Below are 25499 nucleotides of genomic sequence, written 5' to 3'. Positions count from 1 at the left end.
GTTGTAATGAAAAATAAAGGAATGATTGAGAAGAACAATGGAATTGAATTATAAGCATAAATGAAATTGTGCTGAAGTTTTTAGCCACCTGCAAAATTGAGAGATATTATCAGGACTGTGCAAATACATTGCTCTGATTAATTTTCCTGGGGTCAAATGAGAAAATATTCATAAAATTGAGAATTCAGCCATAAGTAAAATTTTCTCTGTGAGATAATAAACTAAAACAAGGCATAACTTGTATCTGTCTCAAATGAAACATAATAAAGAACTGAATAAAAAGATTTCACTATCATAGTAAAAATAATCTGTGTTGGGGCATTATCCCAAGTTGCTTAAAATGATGAAGACTATTCCATAAATTATGTAAAGGCTAATCTATGTTAGATGGTTTATATATTTTTTTAAATATTGTTATGGAAGCTGTATCATTTTACCCTTCTAAAGAACCCCTTTTCTTGAATAAAAAGCTAGTTATTCAATGTTAAGGTAAAGGGTGTTCAAGTTCAAAGGCATTAGACCTTTAGCTTTAAGGACATTGAAAAATTTAGTTATAATTTATAAAAATTATATTTGATTCTAGCTTTCTTTTTAGTTGTGGAATGATTTTATTTATATATTGTTTTGTAGATTTCTTAACAATGTATTTGACATAAAGGAAGGGTTAATGAGAAAGAAACATACTAATATACAAAGTATTTCTGTTATATGAAGCTCTAGAAAGATTCTATTGTCAACGCAAACAGAACAAGCTAAAATGAGATAATTGGGAGGGTGCCCATAAAGTCAGCCTGAATATATTATCACAACTATATATGAGATAATATTTGTTTTAAAAAGATTCTATGACACTGTAAACTCAGTCTCATTAGAGACTGCATTTAAAAGGCTTATAAAGTTACTCATTAATGTTATCTTGTTGTATCTCCACAGCTTTTTCATTAAAGAAAATTCAGCAGAAAGCATTTTCTCCTGATAGCAGGAACCAATTTGCAATAAATGTTCTGGAAACCACTAGGGAAGCCATTACTGAGGTCTAATAAAAACAGACAAGCGTAACTTGTTCTATATTTTTGTTTCAATCACATACAGATGAGACCCCGCTTTCCACACCAACCGCAAGAGACAGCCTTGACAAACTTTCCCTCTCTGGGCATGGACAACCGCTGCCCCCGGGCTTTCCATCTCCTTTCCTGTTTCCTGATGGACTGTCCTCCATAGAGACCCTTCTGACTAACATACAGGTAGGCCTTGGTGCGATCTGGCAGAAAGCAAACCCAAAACCCAGCTGAAGATTTGTACCAAGTTCATGCTTTTCCAGTTGAATCCATTTCTGAATTTGACGAAACCATCACTTGGAACATTTTCTAGCAATTTAAGATTTGAAACTTGGTACACTAATCAAATTGGTTTAAAAATACACAAATATGTGTATTAAGCCTTAATAAAAACTTAGATGCAAAGGAATTGGGCCTTTAAAAATCATTTTGCCTAAATGTTCTCTGTATTGCTGACTAATGGGACGAATTTAAATGTTTAAGTTTGTCTGATTTACTAAATGACGGCACACTCGTTCTAATAAATATTTAGTTATTTTTACACTGTTGGCCTTCCAGTGAGGAAATGATATGTTTAGTCATTTCAGTGTCTAGTGTAAAAGAATCCAAAAAAATCTCTTCTTTCATAAATAAGTTTGTTTCAGTTAATAGGATTTCTTCAAAGAATGGACTTCAAAAAGCCATACAGAACTTTCCACGGATTTCCTATGTAGTCCTCAGGATGTATATTTTATGTACAGTACATTATGAATCAAAAATACTTGCAGTTAACAATAACATGGAGCATGGAGCCAAAATAATAAGAGTGTGTGGGATAAAAGAAAGCATAATTTTCTGCCCACACATGAAGTGGTCATGTGGGCCCCAGATGGGGACTTTGCGATCGACTTCCCCATATCTGGAATAGCTAGTATTAAGAATGTGCTTGTTGATTCTGTGCTGGTTATATATACTTTAAAATTTTTACTCTAGCACTTCATCCTTAGTGGTATTTTTCTGTACACATTTTCTAGCATATTAAACTTTCTCCCAGTAGAAATGTAATTAATTTTATTTACCTCTCCAAGGACATAACAGAAGGCCTTTAATGTATCATATCTTCTCATCTATTAATATGGCACTTTTAATACTAATGTAATTAGAGTCTCCAGAACTGTATTCAACTTAAAGGTTTTATATCTCAGTAATTGAAATAAATCATCAATCTAGCCTCAATTTAATCAAGGCCAAATAGTTTATTATATTTTAAAGTAAACAGAAGACTTTTCTCTAAATTTGACCCATAGTACTGTTTACTATGAGGTAGAGTTTTACAGTTTTTCCCTTTTGTTAAATGCTTTCCCAAAATATCCCTCAGCACTTTTGAATTTGCACTGTGAAAAGTAAGGGAACAGTTCATTTTTTTAATGTCTACACCTCCATATGAAGCAAAGAGAAAGCAAAATATCTACTTAAAATTCTCATCTAGTTTGTGTGTCTTCACTAACTCAAACCTCTGTAACCAGGGAAGTGGTCATTTAATTTTAATGTCAGTGGAGAAAACCTGTCTAGTGTCTTCAGCATGAAACCAGCCCACTCACCTGGAGGTTCGGTCCACACACGAACTCTTCTGCTGTGTGAACACCCTACCCTGTCTCTAAAACAAATACTGTCTATTCAGAAGTGTTCATCCACCCCAGACCCCAGTCTCCCAGACTAGCAATGTTATTCACATCGCCTCAAACTATAACTCTTCCTTTATAAAAAAGAAAAAAAGTCTTGTAATATATACATTTAGACATTATTTATTTTACTGAAGCTGTTTCTAGATTTAGTATACTCTCTTTTCTAACCTCCAGACAGCCTTGAGAACGTATTTTAGCAAAAGTCCTTGATAGGATAATAGTCAAGGCAAAATAAATTATTTCTAGTTCAAAATCATGGGGATCTGGCACTGATAATGTTAGGATACCTACATTAAGAATACATCATTAAAAATAAATTATCACTGTCTGATATAGTCTGACATACATGTAATATGACCATAGGTTAGACAGTATATATTTATATGTACATATTACATGTATGTATATGGGCATGCACATATGTATACCTAAGGTAAAATAATAACTAAACATCTTACAGAGTTTCATGCATAGTTTTATATATATGCACACACACATAAAATATATATGCACATGTACACTATACACACATAGATACTGGATCTGTGCTTAGTGATGGTTTTACAGAAGCTCATGGATGCTAGCTAGCTCTTTTACTATTGCCACGTTTACTGAGTTACAGTAATACCTTTGGGACTGTGTTTAAACAGTCCTGACCCTGGCTTATTGGCCATACAGTAGAAATGTGTTTGCTGTCCAAATTCTAATTTTGGTAATTATGTTCTGCCTACCTCAATTTCCTCTGCAATTTCAATCACATGTTGCGGTCTCTAGCTGTTTTCTATGTCCCAATGGTAACATTTTTGGTGTGGTAAGTTGAAAGCTCCATATTTTCTCTGGAGGTGTTTTATCAGGATAGAAATGAAAAATTGAATTGAAAATGTTTAATTTTTCAAATTATACAATTTCATGTATGAAATTCTTATATGTATTTGGTATTTTAATTAAACACAAGGCATATTGTCATATTTAAACTTAATGGACATAAAGTTTATTTTTCTTAGAACATTCAAAATAATACATTTAAGAAGTAATTGTATTAATATTCAAGAATTTAACTTCACAAAATTCTGTAATAATTCTCCATTTTAAAATTTGTAATGGTTACTACAGATGTTCCTGCCATGACATATTATAAAAATTGAATTTTCATAAATCTTTTTGTGCTTTAAAAAAGGACCTGTAGAATAATATTATATACTAGTATACTAGTATTTTAAAATATAGTATATATATAGTATGGAAGAGCACTATATATATACATATATCTTGCCAGATTTTTTAACTCTTTCTTGAAACTTGAGTGTTTTAGAAATTAAAAGTAATAATGGATAAATATATTTACAGTAAAAGATAGTCATTTCATTTCAGTGAGAGAATATGATGCATCTCAATTTTGCTTTTAAAACTTTAACACTTTTATCTTATATGAAATTTAATTTTATGGTTTTAAGTGTCGGAAGTCTTTTTTATAGCTTTGTTATTCAAACAAGTCCATGGAGAACTCTCTGTGCAATTCCAAGTGAGGCCACTGGAAATTTAATGTCAGTTTAGTAGATGTGCCCCTTCAAACACTGACCACCATTTGGACACACTTAGAGGAGAATTTTACCCAGTGTTATTAACCTGAACTTCCATATAATCAAGCTAGGATCTAAATGTACATATATTTGAGAACATATAATGTGCATTGTTTATCTTAGTGCATAAATTCTTTTAAATAACTTATAAACATTACAATGAGAATTGGTAAGTAAGTAAAAAATAGAAAGTAAAATAAGAGTAAAGAATATAAAACTTAGCTAGGGAGGAGGCTGGCATTGAAGACATATGCCTCTTTAAGGGGGTATATATTAGGAGTTTGGTTCACTTAGTCTTTCTGTATGAAAAATTAAACAAAAACTAAAGACCCCAAAAGAATGTTAAAACAACCAAATAGAGCCCTGGCTTCAAAATATGGGTAAGCTGAGATCAGATACATTGTTCATACATTTTACTATGAGAAAAAGAATAGTATTAATCTCTTAAAAATCTGGAGTCCCTACCGTATTTACTATTTTATACCATAAATACTCTACGACAACACTATTTCACTTCTGACACTTCTGGTCATCAAATATCTTGTAGTTTTCCCCACAGCAAGCAACTCTGCAGCACCAGCTGGTACCTCACAATTTAACTCAGTTCTGACACTATCTACCTGGAGAATCAGTCCTGCAAAACTGCTCCTGCCCCTGTGTCAGATGCCAGTCACAGTCCAGGCTGTAACTTGTGCCTCTGACCAACTGTCTATATAGATCGGAGGTTCCCATGACTACTCCTCAGGTTCAGTTAACCCATTAGAGCAACTCACAGAACTCAGGAAATATTTCACTTGCTCGATTCCCAGTTTATTATAAAAGGATATAATTGAGGAACAGACAGATGTACGAGATGCCTAGGGCAAGGCATTGAGAAGGGGCCCAGAGCTTTCATGCTCTCCTTGGGCACGCACCGCCCACCTAGCTGTTTCTGTTACCGACCAACCCAGAAGTGCTCCCTTTGGAGTTTTTCGGGAGGTTTCACTTCCTAGACAGGACTGATGAAATCATTCACCACTCGTGATCAGTTTAACTTCTCTCCCTTCTGGCCTCCCTAGAAGTCTGAAGGGCAGGACTGAGAGTTCCAACCATCTAATCACAGTGTGGGTTCTCCTCACAGTCAGCCTCTGTCCTTAGGGGCTTTCCTAAAGAGATCTTAATAACATCAACTCAGATGTAGTTGGAAGGGGCTTATTATGAACAACAAAAGCACTCATTTTACCTTTATTGCTCTTATCACTTAAGGAATTCCACCCAATGGTAGGATTTAAGTGCCAGGAAAGAGCATATAAACATATATACATTTTAGTATAAATCGCAATGTCAGAGGTCAGTCTTTATGCTAATTGTATACAACGTTACATGACTCTTCTTTCTGATGCTACACAGTGGATTTTGTTGTTATCGGCACTCTAAACATGAGAAAATAGAGGCATGTAATCATTTTATCAAAGTAGCACATCGTCGGTGATGTCTGAATTTAAACAGAGGCAGGCTGTCTCAGAGCCCATGCTGCCACATTGCCATACCCATCCTATGAACCACAAGATGGGTTCACACCTGGACCAGCTTTTGATGAAGGGTCTCTCACTGATCTGCTTTGGAGAATAGTCACCATAACGTTAAACCACAGAGAGCTGTATCTTTTGTTACAAAAACTGTGAAAAATGAATCAGTCAGTATTCTCTTAGCATACATTTTTTCTATCTACAAAGTTTCCTGATTTAAAGAAACATCTTCCCCCCACCCCATCCCGGAAAGAAACACACACAAATAAGGTTACTCTGGGCAGTTCTGATCTAGATTCAGTGAATTCACTAGTTTGTTATCTTGGATGAGTCACCTGACCTTTCTGAACCGTGATTTTCTCATCTTTAAAAGGTTTCAGTTAAAATGGGTGATTACTAAAAACCCTTTTGACTAGGCCATCACTCTCATTAGGAGTCACTCTATTGAGCACAAATTTTGCCACATGAGTTTCTGTGACACTCAAGGAATCTTACTTACCATGTAATTCTGAAATAAACTCACCTAAAATACAAACACGGGCCACATGAACTTTTCCTCTCTGATCTAACCAACATATTAAGAAATGTTTCTTTCCTATCAGTATTACTTAAGGTCCTCTTATACAAGCAGAGATTTGTACTTTCTAGGTTATATTAGAAATAGTTGAAACATTGTTAGATCAATTACAGGGATCTTTTTAAAGGGAATATACAGTGATACATTCACTGAAAAATTATGAAAATAATTTCATTCACAAAGTAGATCATTTTAGAAAACAAAAATATTTATGTGTCATGACAACTATTATGCCTCAGTTATAGGAAGAAAATTTGAAGACAATTAACAGTTGTCTGTTATAATTGCTATGCCACATAATAAACTTAAAATGCATTTCTTTAGAATTGTCCTTGTCCCATGGACATGGATGGTGGTTTGGAGATTGACTATGAAAGTGGGGGGAGAGAGGCAAAGGGGGGAAAATGGAACATCTGTAATTGCATAACAATTACAAAAAAAAAAGAATTGTCACCACCCAACTTCAAGATCATGAGAACTGACCTCCCCTTGCAGAAAAGTTTATACTTCAAACCTTATGTCTTTCACTGTAACTCACACTGTCACCCCAGAATGTTGCTGTGCACTTCATGTGTGCATGAGACAGTGTCCAGCATGACTTTTGGCATGTGGTCTGCCCAGAAAATGGACAGAAGTTATACAAATCTGAAAGGACCGTCACCACTGACAGTTACAATGGAGTCCTAATCATTTGTCGCTGTTGTGAGCACCACTCACTGTAGCGTTTCCCAGCCGCCTGCTGCGCTGACACCTCATCAGTTTGCTGCATTTTTTGCAGCGGACTGTCTTGGGCAGGAGCGTATTTCTGCATATGCATCAGTTTGGCTTTAGTGTGGACATTTGTTCACACTGGACTCCTACTGATATGTACTGATTTAAAATCTAAAAAGGAAACTTCATTTTATACAGCTTATAAGTAGTCTCCAGAGGGTAGTGAATCCTAAAAGCTAATATTTTTCCAACGTAATCAGCAGGATAGGCTATGTATTACCATTAGCTCTATCAGCAGCAACTGTAACAAAAGGAAACAGTAAACATAAATGTTCTTAGCAGCTTCGAACTTTATAAGAAATATTAATAGAAAATAACACAAATTAGGGTTACAGTTTAATGTTATTCAACATGTTTATTCATAATAATTGTTTCATATTTAAAGAACACCAAAATACTAGTTTTGTCAGCCAAGGACAATGATAGTTTAATAGTAATTTCTTTTAAACAGCTACTGATAATACAACCAATCAACACATTAGGTGGTGCCAGTGTTGGCATCTTGCTAAATAATCTCTAGACATCGCACAGACAGTACATTTTTCAAAGATAAGTCAACAAGAGCAATCAGAGCAGAAAATTAGAATTTGGTGTCTTAGAATTAAAATACAGCTAAACTAAAGTTTTAATTGGGGTGATCTAAAAGGGCACTTGATGTAATGATCTCTTTCATTTGTTACTAATTGTTTGTTCCTGATCAAGAAAAAACAGATACAGGAATGTTGCTGAATTGAGTGAGGATGGCAGTTTCCTTAGCAGCTATGTTTTATTGTTAAACAGAAAAGAGTAGGGAGGGGCAAACTGTCGTGTAGAAATCCTTCATCTTGTTTCATGTGACAATAATTAATCCAGGGAAATCAGGGTCGGGTATAAAAAATATGAAATAATTTATATGTGCTTGAAAAGAGACTAGAAATGGCTCTGGACAGTGCTACTGGATTGGTAGGCTGAAGTCAGGGAACATTGCTTTTCTGCCAACAAGTCAAGGTGGACTTTTAGTTTCTGATTCAAGCTGCTTACACTGTCTCCTGCAAAGGGGTCACATCAGAAGGTAGATGGAAAAATGGTACCCACTTCCATTCTGTATATAATTTCAACTGGAAATGTCAGTCTCTGATGTTCATGGACCAAGGCAAAATATCTTCTATGTCCAGATAGCTTTTTTGTTTTCCTGAGTTGCTAAAAATAGAAGTTTTAGGGTTTTTTAAACTAATAATTTTACTGATAACTTTCTAGTGCATCACAGGAGAGGACACATGCAAAATGCTTTGTATATGCTTTACATATTCTCATAATCTGATCTTTTAAAATCTCAGAATAGTATTAAAATTTTAAAAATAACATACAGTAAATCAAATGTAAATATAAGATTTTAATTAGTTGAATAAATAAGCCCTGCTTTTACTCTATGCTTGTGAATTACTATACTGCCAAATGGCCTCTTACTAGTTATATTTTATCATAGCCATTTTGAATGGTTTCTTAAAAAATCATGCAGTGTTAAGCCTCTAAGTTTTAGATTCCTTACATATATTATATGTATCAAGAAAAACATACCAGTATTATAAATTTTATTCATCAAATGTTTAAAATCTACTGTATTATAGGCATTCTCTGGGCTGTTAGGGACATAGTACCAAATGAGAGAAAATGTCCCTGCCTCAGAGAGCTTACAATTCAGAATAGGAGACACAACATAGAACAGCAAACACATGCAGTCAATGTACATAAGGACTGCTATAAAGAATTTTAAGAAGGTGATAACCAGCAGTGTTTGGAGAGCTATTTCAGATAGGATGGTAAGGGAAGGCCTTTCTTGAGTGGTTTCTGAGCAAAAGTGAAATTAAATGAGGGCATGAGCTATACTAAAATTGGGAGCAAAAACAGTCAGGAGGTGAAGAGGAGTGAAGTCCCCATCCCTGGTGGCTTGAGAAATATAAAGAAGCCCACTGTCCCAAGAATAATTTCCGTAGGGAATGGTGGTGAATTAGCTCCAGGAGGGAGGGAGGGGCAGCCAGCAGCGTGCCTGGGGTTACATAAACCACGTCAGATGATTACTTGTGGGAGAGTTTCAGTCTGGTTTGGTACTCAGTTCTTATTTCTTTGACATGCTTATCTGCTGCCCTCATTTAACTTTAAATTCAGATGCTCTAATTAGACACAACTGAAATGAAATGCCAGAAATATTTGTCTTCCTCAAATTAATTTCATCGTTTAGAAATTTTGTGTTTTAACTAAAGTACTTGTCCTAGTGAGTACAAATTGAATGCACGAGAATGAAAAAAGTTGATAAGTGGGCTCTTCTCTTGTAAAATGCTTTAAAGTAATGAATGAAATGTGCTTTGTACCAAAATATTACAATTCTGAATACCTTCTTTGTACAGGGGCTCTTGAAAGTTGCCATAGATAATGCCAGAGCTCAAGAAAAACAGGTCCAACTGGAAAAAACAGAGCTGAAGATGGATTTTTTAAGGGAGCGGGAACTAAGGGAAACCCTTGAGAAGCAGTTGGCTATGGAACAAAAAAATAGAGGTATTCTCGAACTTCCACATAAGTTTAACACTTTGTGTAGACTATTTAAAATAACGACACTGTGCTTGGTAATTTACTATGAGACTGTACTTTTTGTTTTTACTTGTAGCTAAAGTTCAAAGCAGGATTTGAATCCCAGGCTCACTGTAGTTCGCAATGTCAACTGTACATGGTTTCTTCTCTGTTCTAGCCTCAAGATATTAAACTATATCCATTATATAATCAATCACATGATTTTTATTGTTTATGAGTTTTTTCTAAAGATTTTATTTATTTATATTTAGAGGGGAAGGGAAGGAGAGAGGGAGATAAACATCAATGTATGGTTGCCTTTCGTGCGTCCCCTGCTGGGAACGGGCCTGCAGGGAACTGGCCTGCAACCCAGGCATGTGCCCTGACTAGGAATCGAACTGCAATTTTCTGGTTCAGAGGCCTGCACTTAATCCACTGAGCTACACCAGCCAGGGCTAAGTTTATGAGTTTTAAAAATCATCATTTTAAGGTAGACAGCTTATATGAAGAAAACTTTTATATTTATTCACCATTGTCCTTTGAAAAACTTGAGTTAAAGTTATAAAGCTAAAATAAAATATAAAATACTGATGATTCAAGTGAAACAATTTGGTGAGATACTTATTAAATGAACTGAAGAGTGATGACTATCCGAACAAATGACCAAAGGTGAGTGTTTTATGAATAATCCTTCTGAAAGACTCATTTTCACCCAATAAGGTCAAATACACATTAGTGTGAAAACCAATATCAATTTTATTGGGTGACATAATGATATTATCAAACAATTAATCCATCTATTCATTACTTTTTAAACACATTTACAGTATACATATACATAATTTTGAAGGTCATATTTACTTATGTGTTTATTTTATGTAGAGATTAAGGAGTGTTTTGTTTACAACCAACTTTCCCTTTGCCTCAACTATAAACTTCTCCTTAGTATCCTAGAAAGAGTGCTTCTTTTCTCTCATTTAATAAGTATCCTTAATAAATACTGCACATACTCCCCTTTTATATGTTTAACATGGACATTTAAAAAACATTGTTTCTGTTTTGCTTTTAAAACTGGCAGGACTTGTAGGTTTTGACATTAGTCACTATGAAGCAACAACTAGTAGGTTTCTGGGATGAGGCTGATTTGGTAATTGTCACCCCAATAGTACAGTTCTATGGTAGAGTTGTGTAGTATAGCTCTAAATAATGTGACTTCAAATAGATTTAGGTGCTAAATAATCAAAACAAGATCACCATTGATAATGGGGTGTATTCCAACTGCATAACAAAATCTGGTCAGATTTCATTATATGGAACCATATTCATAAGATAGCCATGTCTTGATTTTGTTTGTGCCTGGAAAAGTCTTTTTTTTAATGAGACTTAAAAGTAGGCCTTTGAATTCCTAAAGTAAGCTTTTGGTTATTTGAGAAACCTTAAGAGTTTTACTGGTTTAAGCATGTTGTAGGATTTACACTCTGTTTTATCCCTTTAACCACTAGAGGGCAAAATGTTTCACAGATCATACCATGAACCTCCCACTTAATTATGAATGATAAGTTAAAGGTAGCAAGTGTCAATAGTTATCTATTGTGAATGTATCTATTGAAGCAATGCACTGTCCTGAAGAGAGAACATAGCAGTTGCATTTGGTTCCATCACGTGGGAAGAAAATGGTGAGCGATCAGTGACAAGGTGATGGGTATTGAGTTTCTAGTGCCCTGGGAGTGTACCCCAAATAAGTAATTCAAGAACTTGTGCAATTGAACAACAATAAAAAATGTGCTTAAAGAAAGAATTACTGTTTCTTTTCAAGGAGACTTATAAACAACCATCTTTGGGAAGGGAAATAGGAGACAAGAGATTTTGTTAAGATGAGCATATGATTTTCACACTTAAAGGAGTTGGCCTAGTTAATTGAAACCAGTTTGGCTTTTCCTATAAGACTGCAGCCAATGTACAGTTTCTGTTAATATGTGGTACCTGCAACAATAAACTCAATAAGGTAATGATCTGCCATTTTAACAATATTAATAATTAATATATATGTATATATATATATATATATGGGATTTGTGAGCATTTGAAGTTGAAACTAACTTTTTCATGAACCATATTATCTTATTTTACATATAGACTAAATACTGAGTTAAAAAATGTTTTTCTTCTTCAACCTGTAGTAAGAAATCAAATAGTACACTCACAATGATTGCTCCTTATCACTAGCTCTACCAGAAGAATTTTCTCATTCCAATTCTGTCACACTTAATTCCACAATGTTTATTAGCCATCAAAAAAATTACTTCAAAGAAAAAAATTAGTGTGCTTCCCATATGCTGATTGCTTACTTTAAATACCTGTTGCAAAAGTTAAAACATTTGTCACTCTGAAATACAGTCACCATACTTTTTATAAAGAACCCTTATTATTTATTGTTACGCATTATAGACAAATATATGAATTGTTCAGTGGAGGACAAATGTTACCATAATCAGCTTCTGAGTCATGTTCTACTTTCTTCTACCATTGCACAGTATTGTTAGCTGTAGCATCTTATTTTTAGTGGTGAGATTTTATCCTCCACCGACTTCATGAAAAATAAAAGTATAACTTTCTTGAAATGTTATAGTGCATATAAATTTGCTGAGGAAATTATTAGTAATTATTATCATTATTATAACTTCATCCCAAAAGATGCATATACATGTTAAACTAGTTAAGAACATTTAGCTCCTCATACACAATAACATCATTGCATTTTGTAAAATTTCAAGAAAGAATTATTAAAAATTTAGTTCATGTAACAATGTTTTGTAAAACATTCACAGGGAAATACTTACAAGGAAAACATTTATAAGGGAAATATTTATAAGAATATTTCCCCATTTTCTACTTAAAATTGGTGCTTCGTATAAGAGTCATACTTGTAAAGGTTAGAACTATTCCAAAATGCTCAGCACTATTCTGACTGAAGGACAGAGACCAAGCTATAACATTCCTTTAATTAGGCTTCCTTTATCAGGGAATTCAAATATTTACTAAAATTAGTTTCTCATTAAATCTGTCTCTACATTTGACAATTAAAGCCCTTCTTATAATGTAATATATCGCAAGGCTAAGTAAGAGTTGGCCTTCTTGGACACTTTACCTGGATTTATTTTAGGTGAAGGTGGGGTTTTTTGAACTTGTTTGCATAGGTAAATTCAATCCAGGGGGTGGTGGGGTGGAAAGAATATTATAAAAAAAGATAGATAATTTATAAGTTTGAACATTGAAAAAATGTAAGAAAAATGATTTCCACTCTCTTTTCTAGCCATAGTTCAAAAGAGGCTAAAGAAGGAGAAGAAGGCAAAGAGAAAATTGCAGGAAGCACTTGAATTTGAGACAAAACGGCGTGAGCAAGCAGAACAAACACTAAAACAGGCAGCTTCAACAGACAGTCTCAGGGTCTTAAATGGTAAGAGGCTGCATCTTTACGTGTGGCTAACTATCTTTTGTTTTGAATACTCATAAGGCAATTTAGACATGTGTTCCTGTTTTTGTATATTCCTGTGTCCTGTCGTTTATTTAACTGTGCTTTCCCCTGAAAGCCTGAATAGTCCCAAGTGTTAGGGGGAATTATTTTATAGGTGCTTCACTGTTCTGCTACTTCACTTCAGTGTTTGGAACCTGACATTGCTTCTCCGTTTAAGCAAATCTATCTCTCCCGAAACATGAGAAAAGAGGAACCTGAGAACTTCTCAACCCTCATTCCATTTCATGAACAAATTGGTGTTATTTATCTATTCAAATCTTTTGATAATTCTTATGGTTATAGTCTTTGTTTACCCTTGAAAAGATGACAAAGATTTATATAAATTTAATGCAGCACCAGAGTAACAGGTTGCTCTTTTTATAAAGGACAATAGGAATCAAATGAAATGTGTGTCACTCTTACCTTCCTGTGCTTTTAGATTCTCTGACCCCAGAGATAGAAGCTGACCGTGCTGGCGGCAGAACAGATGCTGAAAGGACAATACAAGGTAGGAATTTGCAAAAGGCTATAAATCTAGATCTTGCTATATGAGTTTTTCCTCAGCTTTAGCCTGCTATTCAAGCATGTAGCCTACCATCTGGGCCACATCAAAACAAGTTCAAACAAGGTCAAGTTCATCTTGCTTGTTTATATGAGTGAATTCATTTTGTGCTGATAGATTTTCTTTAAATTAACAGGTCATTTCTGTTTATACAATGCAATTAAAAAGGAATAATTAATTTTAAACAATGTATGATTTAATCTTGGACACAGTATTGAATGCTTAAAGCCCAATCTAATGCAGGAAGGATTTATAAGTTCTATTCTGTATAAATAAAATCATGAGTTAATCAAATAAGGAGTTCTTAGCATTTAAAAATTCTTTCTTCTCATTTCATCACAGTTGTTGCCAGGCCCATGCAAAGGGGACTATTTGAATGTTATAAATAAGATAGTTTAGTCCTATGTGGGTTTTCCAAATGCTTTGTATGCCATTATATACATTTTAATAACACAAATCTGCTGAACAAAATCATATGGAGAATACTAAAGGGAGCTCTGTTACACACTCAGAGAAGCTAAATATATACATTGCCGAGACTGCACTACAAGGGAAGGACAAAATTCGAAGGTAGCATTTATGGTCTAACATCTATTCTAGACAGTAAACTCAATCTAAGTTCATGAATGCAGAACAGTAAAAAAGGGCATTTGTTTTTTATTTCAAATGAAGATGATTCTTCAGATGAGTCCTAAAATGATTAACTGCTATCATCCTCACCATTGCTTTTATTTTGCATTTTAAGCTCAGTCATTTGGGGGATTTTGTTTGACATTAATTGTGTTACTTAATCAGCTCCAAATGTGCCGTTCTTGGTTTTGTGTAAAGAAAATATATTTTTGTAAGGTATCATATATGCAATAAGTAAATATCAGAAACTTGAAACATTTCTAGAGAATGTTTTTTGCCTATGTTTATTTTACCTGAGACCATGGTAATTATTTTTTTAATCCTAAAACTTGAACCATCTGTTATTATGATATCTCCTTGGATATACAAGATTAATGCAATTATAGATGTAGAAAAGACTTCATTTTTTGTCTTATGGATTTCAGCAAAATTATATATATATGTGTGTGTGTGTGTGTGTGTACATATAATAATAAAGCTATAAGATGTCTGTTTAAAAGCTGTATACACATATTAACAAATTATTAACAAAGCCAGTCTTCTTGATCAGGGTGGATAATCTCAGTAAGGCCAGTGTAAATACCAGCCCTGGCTAGAGTGAGCAGAGGTTGGTTACTCATGCAGTGATTTAGCTAAGGTCCAAAGAGGTCTAAGAAACACATGAATCTCAAGGTAGATATTACAATAAATTATCTGTTGCCCACAAAATTTCCAAGATGATTGCAATTCAATCCAATAAAAATTATGGGCAATGTATTCTTCCACATAAATGGGAGATTTGTCATTGATATTAAGAAATATTTAGGCAATGATTAAACATCTTTTCATGAGCTTGCTGTCAGAAATGTTTTGGTCATCAATAAGGCCATGGCTCTTATTATTTGAGTCTTTAAAGTTCATATATATTGAAATATATACTTTAATATGGATTAAATCTTGCTGTATGAGGTTGAAATATTGATCATTCTCTTTCTATTGTGATTTGCTTACTCTGAGGGGAACTTTTAATCATAAATTGCCTTCTTTTTACCATTCAGAGTACTATCAGTTGGATAACATTAAAAACCTACCCAAATAGCTTTACAATTAAGGAAACAAAACATCTGAACTATTAATAAGTATGCATAGTAACTTTAAGCCAAATATAAATGAGTGTGAGGTTATTTATTGCTTTGGTTCAATTGTATAATGAAGTCATTCGCTCATTCATTCATTCATTCCACTGGTCAATTAAAATGATGTGTTCCTCAAGTTTAAGGTGAATAATCAGTCATGTTCTCCTTTTTGCATATTTATACTTGGATTGAATATTTTTTTAAATTGTTTGATGCACAGTTGAATTTCAAAAGTATTTTTATCAAATGTAATGAAAATTACCACACATGAATCTATATTTCTATGTGTTAGTTGTTCACAAGTTATTTCACCAACAGTTGAACTACCCAAGACTTAAAATACAACAGAAAAGAGATTGCCTTTTGCTACTCTAACTCCACTAAGTAAGCTCATTTAGCCCTTTAGAGATTTTTTTTTAAACCTTAGAAACTAACTCTTCGTATTTGAGAGGTAACGAAGAGAGCAGAATTAACTGTGAACAAAAGAAATCCAAAGAAAAAGACTGTACTTAGTTAAATTCTGAGTTTAAGCACAAGAATGGGAAGGACAAAGAAGACAGACCCAGAACTCACTACTAATTTGTGAAATGACCAGTGCCAGGCGTCTGGGGGGCCATAAGCACCCGCTGCTTCCCAGTGGGGGAACCACGCAAACACAGCCTCTTGCTCCCTCAGCTTTCCCTCCCTCTCAGAGTTCTCAAGCTCACACGTTATATTGTTATTTGTACTCTTTGTTGCTCCCAATCCAACCATAACTGAAATGATTCTCTATTCCAAAATAAACTCAACTTAATTAGGACAGACAAGGAAAAGCCACATTGCTTCATGCTTGCCATGTATTTATTTATTTTTAATATTTTTAGCAATAAAAAATGCCATTCTTGGCCCAAGAGTCTGTTACCTGGCAGTGGGACACTTCGGTTCTGCTCAAGTGCCAAGTAATTACCTCCTGCAAGGACCTGAAGTTTAGACTAAATGTTGCCACATTGGCATTTAGTACCATGATTTCTGTAAAACTGTCAAGATGGGGAAGAGAAAATATGAAAGAAGTTTATAAAGTATTCCTGTGCAAAGAGGCCCTAAATAACTTAGTTATCTTGATAAGTAAGGTACAATATATCAGCTCATACTACACAGGAGTAAATCCTTCATTTCTGATTCTTCTAATAACTAACTCAAAATTTATGAGTGTGGAGGAGATATTATAGATGTTGAATAAACATCCAAAAATTAAAACACAATAACTTGTTCTAGGAGCTGAACCTGATGGTGATTAACTCTCTTGTGCCTTGAATCTCATAGATTTGTTTATGTTGTGATTTGTGTTGGAAATTGAAAAACATATCTTAAAGCTCTTTGTAAGATCTTTTGGATACATACAGTAGACATAGTATATAAAATTCATTCAGCAAATTTTTGGACTGGTCACTGAATGTCCTCCCAAACCTCCCATGTATGTGTGGGCAACACACACCCACGCTATGTGTAGCCAAACCTGTCACGCGATGGCTTCCTTTAGCCAAGTCCTATTCTCTTTATTTTCTCTCCCGAAGCAACAGCATCCACCTAAATGGCTTAACTCATATATTTTGACAACTCTAAAAATATCTTCTCATCCCACTGAGACATCTGTTAAGAGTTCCAGATAATATTCAACTTTTATTTGGCTGTCTCACAGGGACGTCAAGGTCAGTGCAAAAACAGAAAGGATCCCCCACCCCAGGCCCTGTGAACCTGTCCTGCCGCCAGGGTTGTCTCCCTGTGGTACGTCTGTCTGCCTGATCCAGTACCCCCTAATGTATAATAAGGGGAGTCAGCTTGACCTTTCCCTTCCACACCCTTACACCCAATCTCGGCTCTTCCCCTTTGTTCTCTGTGGTTTAGTTACACTGGGACTTTTTGATTTCCTGAAACCCTCACATCTTTCTCCTCCTACCAAGAATGTTTCCCGCTCTCCCCTGACTTCACTTACCCATCCTTTCAGTGACTGCCTTAAGGGATGCTTCCAAGTCTCCACACCAGCTCTGGCAGCACCTCCTCGCCCCCAGGGATCTAGTTAAGCCTCTTACAGGTTCTCACCACACCTGTCACTTCTCCACAACAACACACTGTGCATTTGTCATTCCCTGATCAAGACTTCTTTCTCCCTGCAAGGAGTCAGCAGAGCCATGCCTGTTATTCACTGTGGTACCCCTAGTACCCCACAGAATGTCGACACATCTCTGAAGAATTGTGTCAACCATTGATGCAATAGGATCTGTATTAGATTTTGTGGATGCCTGAGATCCTATTGTTCTGATGCATTTCCTAGTTTAATTGGAGAGATTGATGGGAGCTAATAAAGGATGATAAGGTTCTGTCTAAGAAAATCAGAACTACAAATTCAGGCAAAACTAATTTTTATTTCTGATAGCTGAATTAACAGTATTTGTTTATTTTTCTCATGGGCATTTCTAATAATTCTTTTTGTACATTTGGCCTAAAATTTTGATTTTGTGAATATTCAGTTACACTCAATTTTTCATTTTAAATTTATATTTAATTTAACATACCATAGTCGCATTTCTTAAATAATACTTTATTCTTTACATTAACCTCATGCTTCTTTTTATGTATTTCATATAATTTCAAATGATTAAATTGTCCATATATATTGTTTAGGTGATTAATAAATGAACCGTAACATGGGAGAATCATGATTTAGTCCTGTTTAATCTGTGTCTGGTATAAATTTCCAAAAATCTCTACAATGTTTATTTTTGAAATAGTACCTGTTGCTTTTTCTTCCTAAGTAAAAACCTGTCCTCCTAAAACAAAAGGTAATTGTTAAAATCAATGGAAATGTGGACCACAATTCCTCTAACATCTTAGAATATCAGTAAGTTATGCTTGCAAAATCTTGACTTCACTTGAAAGTACATCTCTTTTATTTACATTCAATAGCCATAGTCAAAACTGTTTGGCTTTTTTTTTGTTTCCCGACTGATCTCAGATCATAGAAAACCAAATATTGCTCCAAATGACAGACATAAAAGGCATGCCTTCCTATTAACAATCTTTTTTTTATTTAAAAATATCTTCTTTCTGCTTCCTAGATATGTAAAGATACAAGTTAAATGTAAAATTATTTATTTATTCCACAAATATTTATGGAACACCGATGATATGCCAAGCACACTTCTTTGATGCCACTGCTTTAGTAATGGGAAAGAACCTTAAAGATTAATTAAATCTCTTTATTTTGCAAAGGAGGAATCCAAGGTTTAGTGAGGGTACATGGCTTCTCAAAGGTTACACCACGTATTAAAGATAGTGGAGAATAAATTCTTCTTATGTTCTTACAGATTGTTTTTAGACTAGAGTTGTTAAAATATGGCTTCTTTAAAATATGTTATTGTTACAGCAGCTTCCCCTTATTTTCAGGGGGTACATTTTTTCAAGACTCCCAGTCAGGGCCTGAAACCATGGGTAGTACCAACCCATGCTTTTTCCTATACATAATACCTATTTAGAGTTTAATTTATAAAGCAGGCATAGTAAGAGATTAATAACAATAGCTAATAATAAAATAGAACATTATAACAATGTACTGTAATTATAGTTATGTATATGTCCTCTCGCTCTGTCTCCCTGAAAACCAGTCTGACAATCCGGACTGCTACGAAGTGCAAAGTGGGCGGGTAGCATACACGGTGTGGATGTCCCGTACGCTGGAACTGTTGCCCGCTGGGGCGGGACGAGCAGGGAGGTGCCTGATTCTCATCAAGCTTTCATCAGAGTTGGTGCACAATTTAAATATATGAATTGCTATTTCTGGAATTTCTATTTAATATTTTTAAATTGCTGTTGACTGTGAGTAACTGAAAATTTCAGAAAGCAAAACTGTGGATAAAGGATGGACCAGTGCATTCCTTGTTTAGTAACTCACAGCTCCAAGGTACTATAATGCAGTTTATGTGTGGAACTTATACCTTTTCTCAAGCTTTTTTTTATTGAATCAAATGTTCTAATACTTAATGAATTTCTTATTAATATACTTTTAGACTTAGTGATTGTAGTAAGTGGAAGTACTCACTTATTAAAATAATGAGTTGGATTAGGAATTTATATTTATTGAGCCCTTCATGTATATTCTAATGTAAAGGGGAGATAACTAAAGCTCAGAGTGCCTGGTTAATGTTCACACATTTGTATTGTAAATGAGCGGAGTTGCTGGCATTTGATTCCGGGTTGATGAGCCCCCAAACATTTGTTCCTCCCCCCACAGTTTGTTGTCTGGACTTCCGTGTCTCTCTCCTAGGATAACCACTTGCAGCCCCATTAGTGATTTCGGACAGTGAGTGTATTACCTGTTAATAACTTCAAAAGGTTAAAATAGTCTACTGACAGCTACTTAGGAATGATATACAGTTGAAAAAAATATTTCCTTTCCAGTTTTTTTTTAACTTTTTCATTAGCCATTATATGTATACAATGTTTATAGACACTTTCAGATACCCTGGGGAAAATTTTTGCTCTCGGTGAAGAAAATTAACTGTTAATAAGAGGAGTTAAGAAAGTACCATATTTAGATAAAAGACATATCTACATTCATTACACACAATGAACTCATGATAAATTTAAAATCAGACACAAATCCAGTTTTGACTTCATGTGAGATATTGGGAGAACGTCTGCAATTCTTGTGTGGTGTGTGGTTGAAGAGTTACTAAATGATATATCCTAAGACTCTTCTTATACTTAATGGTTCCCAATGGAATCTTATTTAAACATACCACTTTTGAGATCTTTAAGAAAGTAGTATAGAAATTTGATTTCTTATGGACATTTTTATTTCTAGTCCTTAAAAAAAGACCTGTAAGTTTAGTGCAGGAATGGAAGTTCTCTAGAACTCTGTAGAATCTAGCAATTAAAAACTTCTAGGAGTCAGGTCTAGATTCAGATCTCAGGTCTACTCTTTTTTTTTTTTTCTTTAGTAATTGTTTAACCTCAGCAGGTCATTATAAGGATTAAATAAAATAATTCATGTAAAGCATTTAGCACATACTAGGCAATAATAAACTAAACTAAACAAAAGCTAAACTAAATAATAAGCTAAACTAAACAATAATAAGCTAAGCTAAACAAAACTAAAACACAGTTAAGTTTTATCTGTTAATATTAAATGTTATTATTTTGTTTTACCATAGTTTCTAGCAACTGGTAAACACTAAAGTTATTATTACTCTAATACATAATTTATTTTTCTTTTTTCAGAAAAATGGTCTTTATAATCTGTTTAGCTATAACATAGTAATTTATAAGAACTTGTTACTAGAACCTAATTTTACATATTTAAAAATGTCTTTATTTAGCTTAAAAGGGAGAGATGACTTTTAATTAATTAAAACAATAAGGGAGGGAGGCTTGGCTTAAAACTGATGTCTGATCTGCCCTCGGGGCACACTGACTATTGCCCATTCACTTACAAATACACAGTTGCCATTGGGAACACCTCAGACTATTTTATTTGATCTTAAAAATAAATACTAGAATTATGTTGCTATGAACAGAACTAAACAACAATCAATTCACTTTAGTCTCTTGGCCCTGGTTGCTGGTGTTTGGCAGCATGTCAATACAGCTCATTGATTAAGGTGAACAGAAGATGGTGGCAATGGCTGGCGGTAACCCATGAACAGGCTAACATCCCGTAGTTTTCATAGGTCACTGTTAACTACTCATTCAACTTGACAGTTATTGTTATTAACTATAGAGTTCAGACACACTCACATTTTAGTGTTTTGTAAAGTTTAAGAAAAATGTAATCTTAATTTAAGAATTTTTATTCTTTTAAGAAATATATAAAACAATAAATCTTGTCTTCGATCACAGGTAGATATGCTTAAATTCCAAATGTTGAAGGCTTCTTATAGGTGTTGGAAATGGCTTCTTAAGTGTCAAACTAATTAATTATACGTGAAATTAGACATAGTGGGCAGTTAAGTTTGAAGTTGTTCAAAACAGTCATAAAATGTAATTCATTATAATTATTTCTTACACAAGATTTTTTTCCATGTATATTTTAATAGAACTAATTTTATAAATTTCTGGTTCTTATCAAAAAAAGCACGATTGTCATTATTTTGTATTTGTGTGGATTTGTGGCATATAAGGTTTTATGATGTGATTTCAATTTTTTTCCATTGTCTAAATATAGGGAAAATTAAGGCAAAATAATTGGGCTTAGTTGTAATTTATTGAAATCTTTTTTCTAGTAAAAGTACTATAATACGTGATCAGTACTGTGAGGGTTTAGAAGAGGTAGGGAATATCAGGAATAATGCTTGGATTTACAAGTTTAGAGATGGGAAATGGACATTTGAACAATGACATTGTTTTTTCTTTAAGTATTGAAAGAGAGGATTTTAATGGAAATATAATAATGTTTTGTTAGCATAGATAAAATTGGAAAAATGTATTAAATTACCATGTTCATGAACATGTTTTTGGCTTGGCTTGAATACTATGTGAAGACCATTATCAAGGAGTAGTTGGAAATTGGGAAATTAGCAAGGGGCCCTAAAGATTAATACTAGATCCATTTTGATTTAACATCATAATTAGTGATACAGAAGAATGGTTGAGCAGAACATATCAATGACAGACACAGAGGATCCTAATTCAGAAGGTGTGAGACACATCTGAGTGGACGGTATAAATAAGCAAAAAGAACTTCAATAAATTAGAAATTTCAGGATGGATAAAATGAGGTTACCTTTTTAAGAAAGAAAATTTGATTTGAAGAACTATTTCCAGTAAACACTAAAAGCTCAACAAATATCAATGATGTATATCCACTTACAATCTTTCATAATACCCCACACTAACAGGGACTGGCCGCAGGACAAAGGAAAGTACCATAGACTAGGTAAAAAAGTAAGCCTCTGTCATTTTAGTTTTATATTTGTATATTTTATTGATGGTACTTTTTGTTATGGTAACTGACTAGACAGTTAGCAAGTTGGTTTTTCATTATGGTCAATACATTAATTTTTATTTTTAGGGAGTATATTATTATCTTTAGTTTTAAAAAGTTTATTTAATATAGGTTTTTGTTTTGAGTTTCTGAAAACCTTTATTTTTGGGGGAAATTTTGATAGCCGATTAATTTGCTGACTAAAGGTCTTGAGTAAAAAATGTGTATAATGTCCTCCAAAGCTGAAGAAGGCTTGACAATAGAGGTTAGTGGTTCATATTCATAAAACCTGCATTCTCTTGCTGTATCCACCCTTAGACAGTAAAACTACCCTGGCCATCTGAAAGAATCTTTAGTAAATGTAGAGAATGGCTTCTTTAAGATGGAGTGCAAATACAATTTGAGAAATATATTTAAAATATATTTTAAATATATTTTTTAAAATATATTTTGAGAAATGTTATTGATACTGTGAATTATAAAAGTGATAAAGTATTTAAGTTACCTAAAAAGACCCATCATTTTTATATCTATTTGCTAAATTACAGGATTTGTATGAATAAATAAAAATTGGCACATAACACACATGGTGATGGTAAGTATGTTATCAATTTTGGTAGCACGTGTATGTTTAGACATTCATGATATATAACATCATTTGCTTTAAATTTTCCTTCAGAAAAGAAATAAAACATCATCATTTAGACGATAAATGTAAAATGCTTATGGTGCATTATCCCACCTCCCATGATTAGGAACAGAATGCAGACATGCCACAATAATGTTTTTTATTTCTACTGTTTGAACCATATTAATGAGAACATCATTTTGGAGAACTAATTATTTCTATTTGTCTTGTGTCACACTTTCTAATTCCCCTGTATTAGCACAGCCAAAGCAAATTAATTGCTTTTCCAGCAGTTGAACCTTGTCCAAGAATGAGCTCACATTCCCTTCCAGTTTCCCTGTTTCTGGGAGTGCATTGTATCAGAAATTTCTCTTGATACTAAACATAGTCTAGAGAATATCTTTACAGATTTCTGTGCACTCACTTGATGAAATTTATAAGTTTAAGTGACCCGCCAGGAAAGATAAAGTTCTTAGCTGAAAGATTATACATCAAAACAGTTAAAGTGAAATTAAAATTAAATGAATGAATCTCACTGAAGCAAAAAAAGCAGTAATTAATGGTTCCCTTAATTGTCTTCATAAAATATTTGCATGGGTCTAATTTGCATAATTTGCATGTATTAATTAATCTTTCAAAGGAATTTTGTGCTGAGAGAAGCCAAAAAATCTCTTTGTTTTATTTAACATCTAATGAAATATTTATCTTCTTTAATGAACTTCTCATCTTCATTAAAATAAAAACTGCACAAGTTTGTATGTTTTAAATGTTTTTATAATTGAAGTATTCAAAAAATCTCTTTAGACTTACAACAGCTGAAAAACAAACACATTATTTAGCATTTGGAATCATTTTAACAACAGCAATCTTTTTTTTTAAAAAAAGAAAGTCTAATTTTGCTTTCGCATATGTGACAAAGCATTTGGCAAATGAATATAACTAGCATCATATGTAACATTTGCAAAGGACTGATCATTTCTTTTAACGGTGGTATTATTTTTATGGCTGAACTAGTGGGTAACAAGCGGGTATATATGAGAAAAATCAGTATGTTTAATTGTTTGGGAAATGATTCAATGGTTGAAAATATTTTAGCTTGTTGAAAGAAATTAGCCCATTAAAATCCACTTGCTATTATTAACAACTGTTGGATGGACTGACCATGTTCCCTGGCAAAAGCTATATGGTTCCAACTTTACTCTAAATCTGCCTGCTGGAGATTTACAGCAGGGGTTTCTCCTCTCACAAGCTGAGGGATTGTGGTGAAAATCAAGAGACGTGCCTTGGAGGGAATGGAATCTAAAATTTCAACGAGTGCCAAATGGTATATATTCAAGAGAACTGAGTAAGAGTGTGGAAGGAGATCCTAGAAGTTAAAAAGATATAATGGATGAAAAATTGTTATATGTTTATAGTATTAATTTTGATTTAGCAAAGAAGGGCATCCAAAAACATTTTTCATGAAGAACATCAGCTAACATCTCTACAGCTGTTTGAAATTTGCTCAGTGTTTTCTCATACATTGTTTTGTTCATCTTCATAGCATGCACATTTTATACTATGTGAGGATGCTGAGGTACATAGGGGTAGAGCAAATTTTTCATTTTATTTTATTTTTAGTGAATGGGTTAATAAAGTTATGTAGATTTAAGGTATACGGTTCTATAATACATCATCTGTATATTGTACGGGTGTTCATTACTCCAGGTCATGTCTCTTTTCTTCACCATTTATTGCTCTTTACTCTTTCCTGCTTCCCCTCACCCCCATTTCCCGCTATCAGTAACTGTAGTGCTATCTCTGAGGTTTTTGCTTCTGTTTTGTTTTTTTTTTTTCACTTAATCCCTTAACCTTTTCCAGCCAGTCCCCCCACCCACCTTGACTCTTGCTTGGAATCAAACTGTGAAGTCAGGACCTCAGAGTCACTTTAACTCCATATAACTTGCTCCTACATGACATCCATCTTTTATCTCATGATAATTTATGAAGTGGCTATGAATGGCTAAATGTTAAACTAGATAATTAGGGTGGCATAAATTTATAAGAAATAAGATTCAAAATGCAAATATATAGTTCTTTCCATGTAAAATTTAATAATGCGATACACTCAATTTAATTGACTTTGGTTTTCTATGGAATTTCTCTTTAGGAAAGTACAAAGGCATTTCCATTAGGTAACAGGTATTTCTTAGCCTTCAACTGCTGTCAGAATTTTCAGATTCTCATGAAATCTTCTCTAATATAAAAAGAAAAGTAAATCTATTAGGTTGCAAGGATTATTATTAATCATTTACAAAATAAGTGCCCATACAGATTTTCTTTGGCATTAACTTTGATGATTTGTTTCAATAACTGATTTTTTAAAATATTTTATAAATAATGGGTTTCTG

At 33.7% G+C, this 25499-nt stretch overlaps 1 protein-coding gene across 1 annotated transcript in view; it reads left to right on the top strand.

Annotated features, from left to right (window-relative positions):
- The window catches only part of DACH1 (dachshund family transcription factor 1), a 399456-nt gene that overhangs the window by 354604 nt on the left and 19353 nt on the right, over positions 1-25499 (top strand). The window contains exons 7-10 of the mRNA XM_037153245.2: positions 1093-1244; positions 9543-9690; positions 13016-13159; positions 13656-13724. Coding sequence (XP_037009140.2) covers positions 1093-1244; positions 9543-9690; positions 13016-13159; positions 13656-13724 — 513 coding nt within the window. The remainder of the gene's footprint in view (positions 1-1092; positions 1245-9542; positions 9691-13015; positions 13160-13655; positions 13725-25499) is intronic.

This window comes from Artibeus jamaicensis, unplaced genomic scaffold (assembly GCF_021234435.1).
Source record: "Artibeus jamaicensis isolate MK-2021 breed Jamaican fruit bat unplaced genomic scaffold, CSHL_Jam_final contig_415, whole genome shotgun sequence".
Taxonomy (NCBI): domain Eukaryota; kingdom Metazoa; phylum Chordata; class Mammalia; order Chiroptera; family Phyllostomidae; genus Artibeus; species Artibeus jamaicensis.
This window is presented reverse-complemented; position numbering and strand designations above follow the sequence as displayed.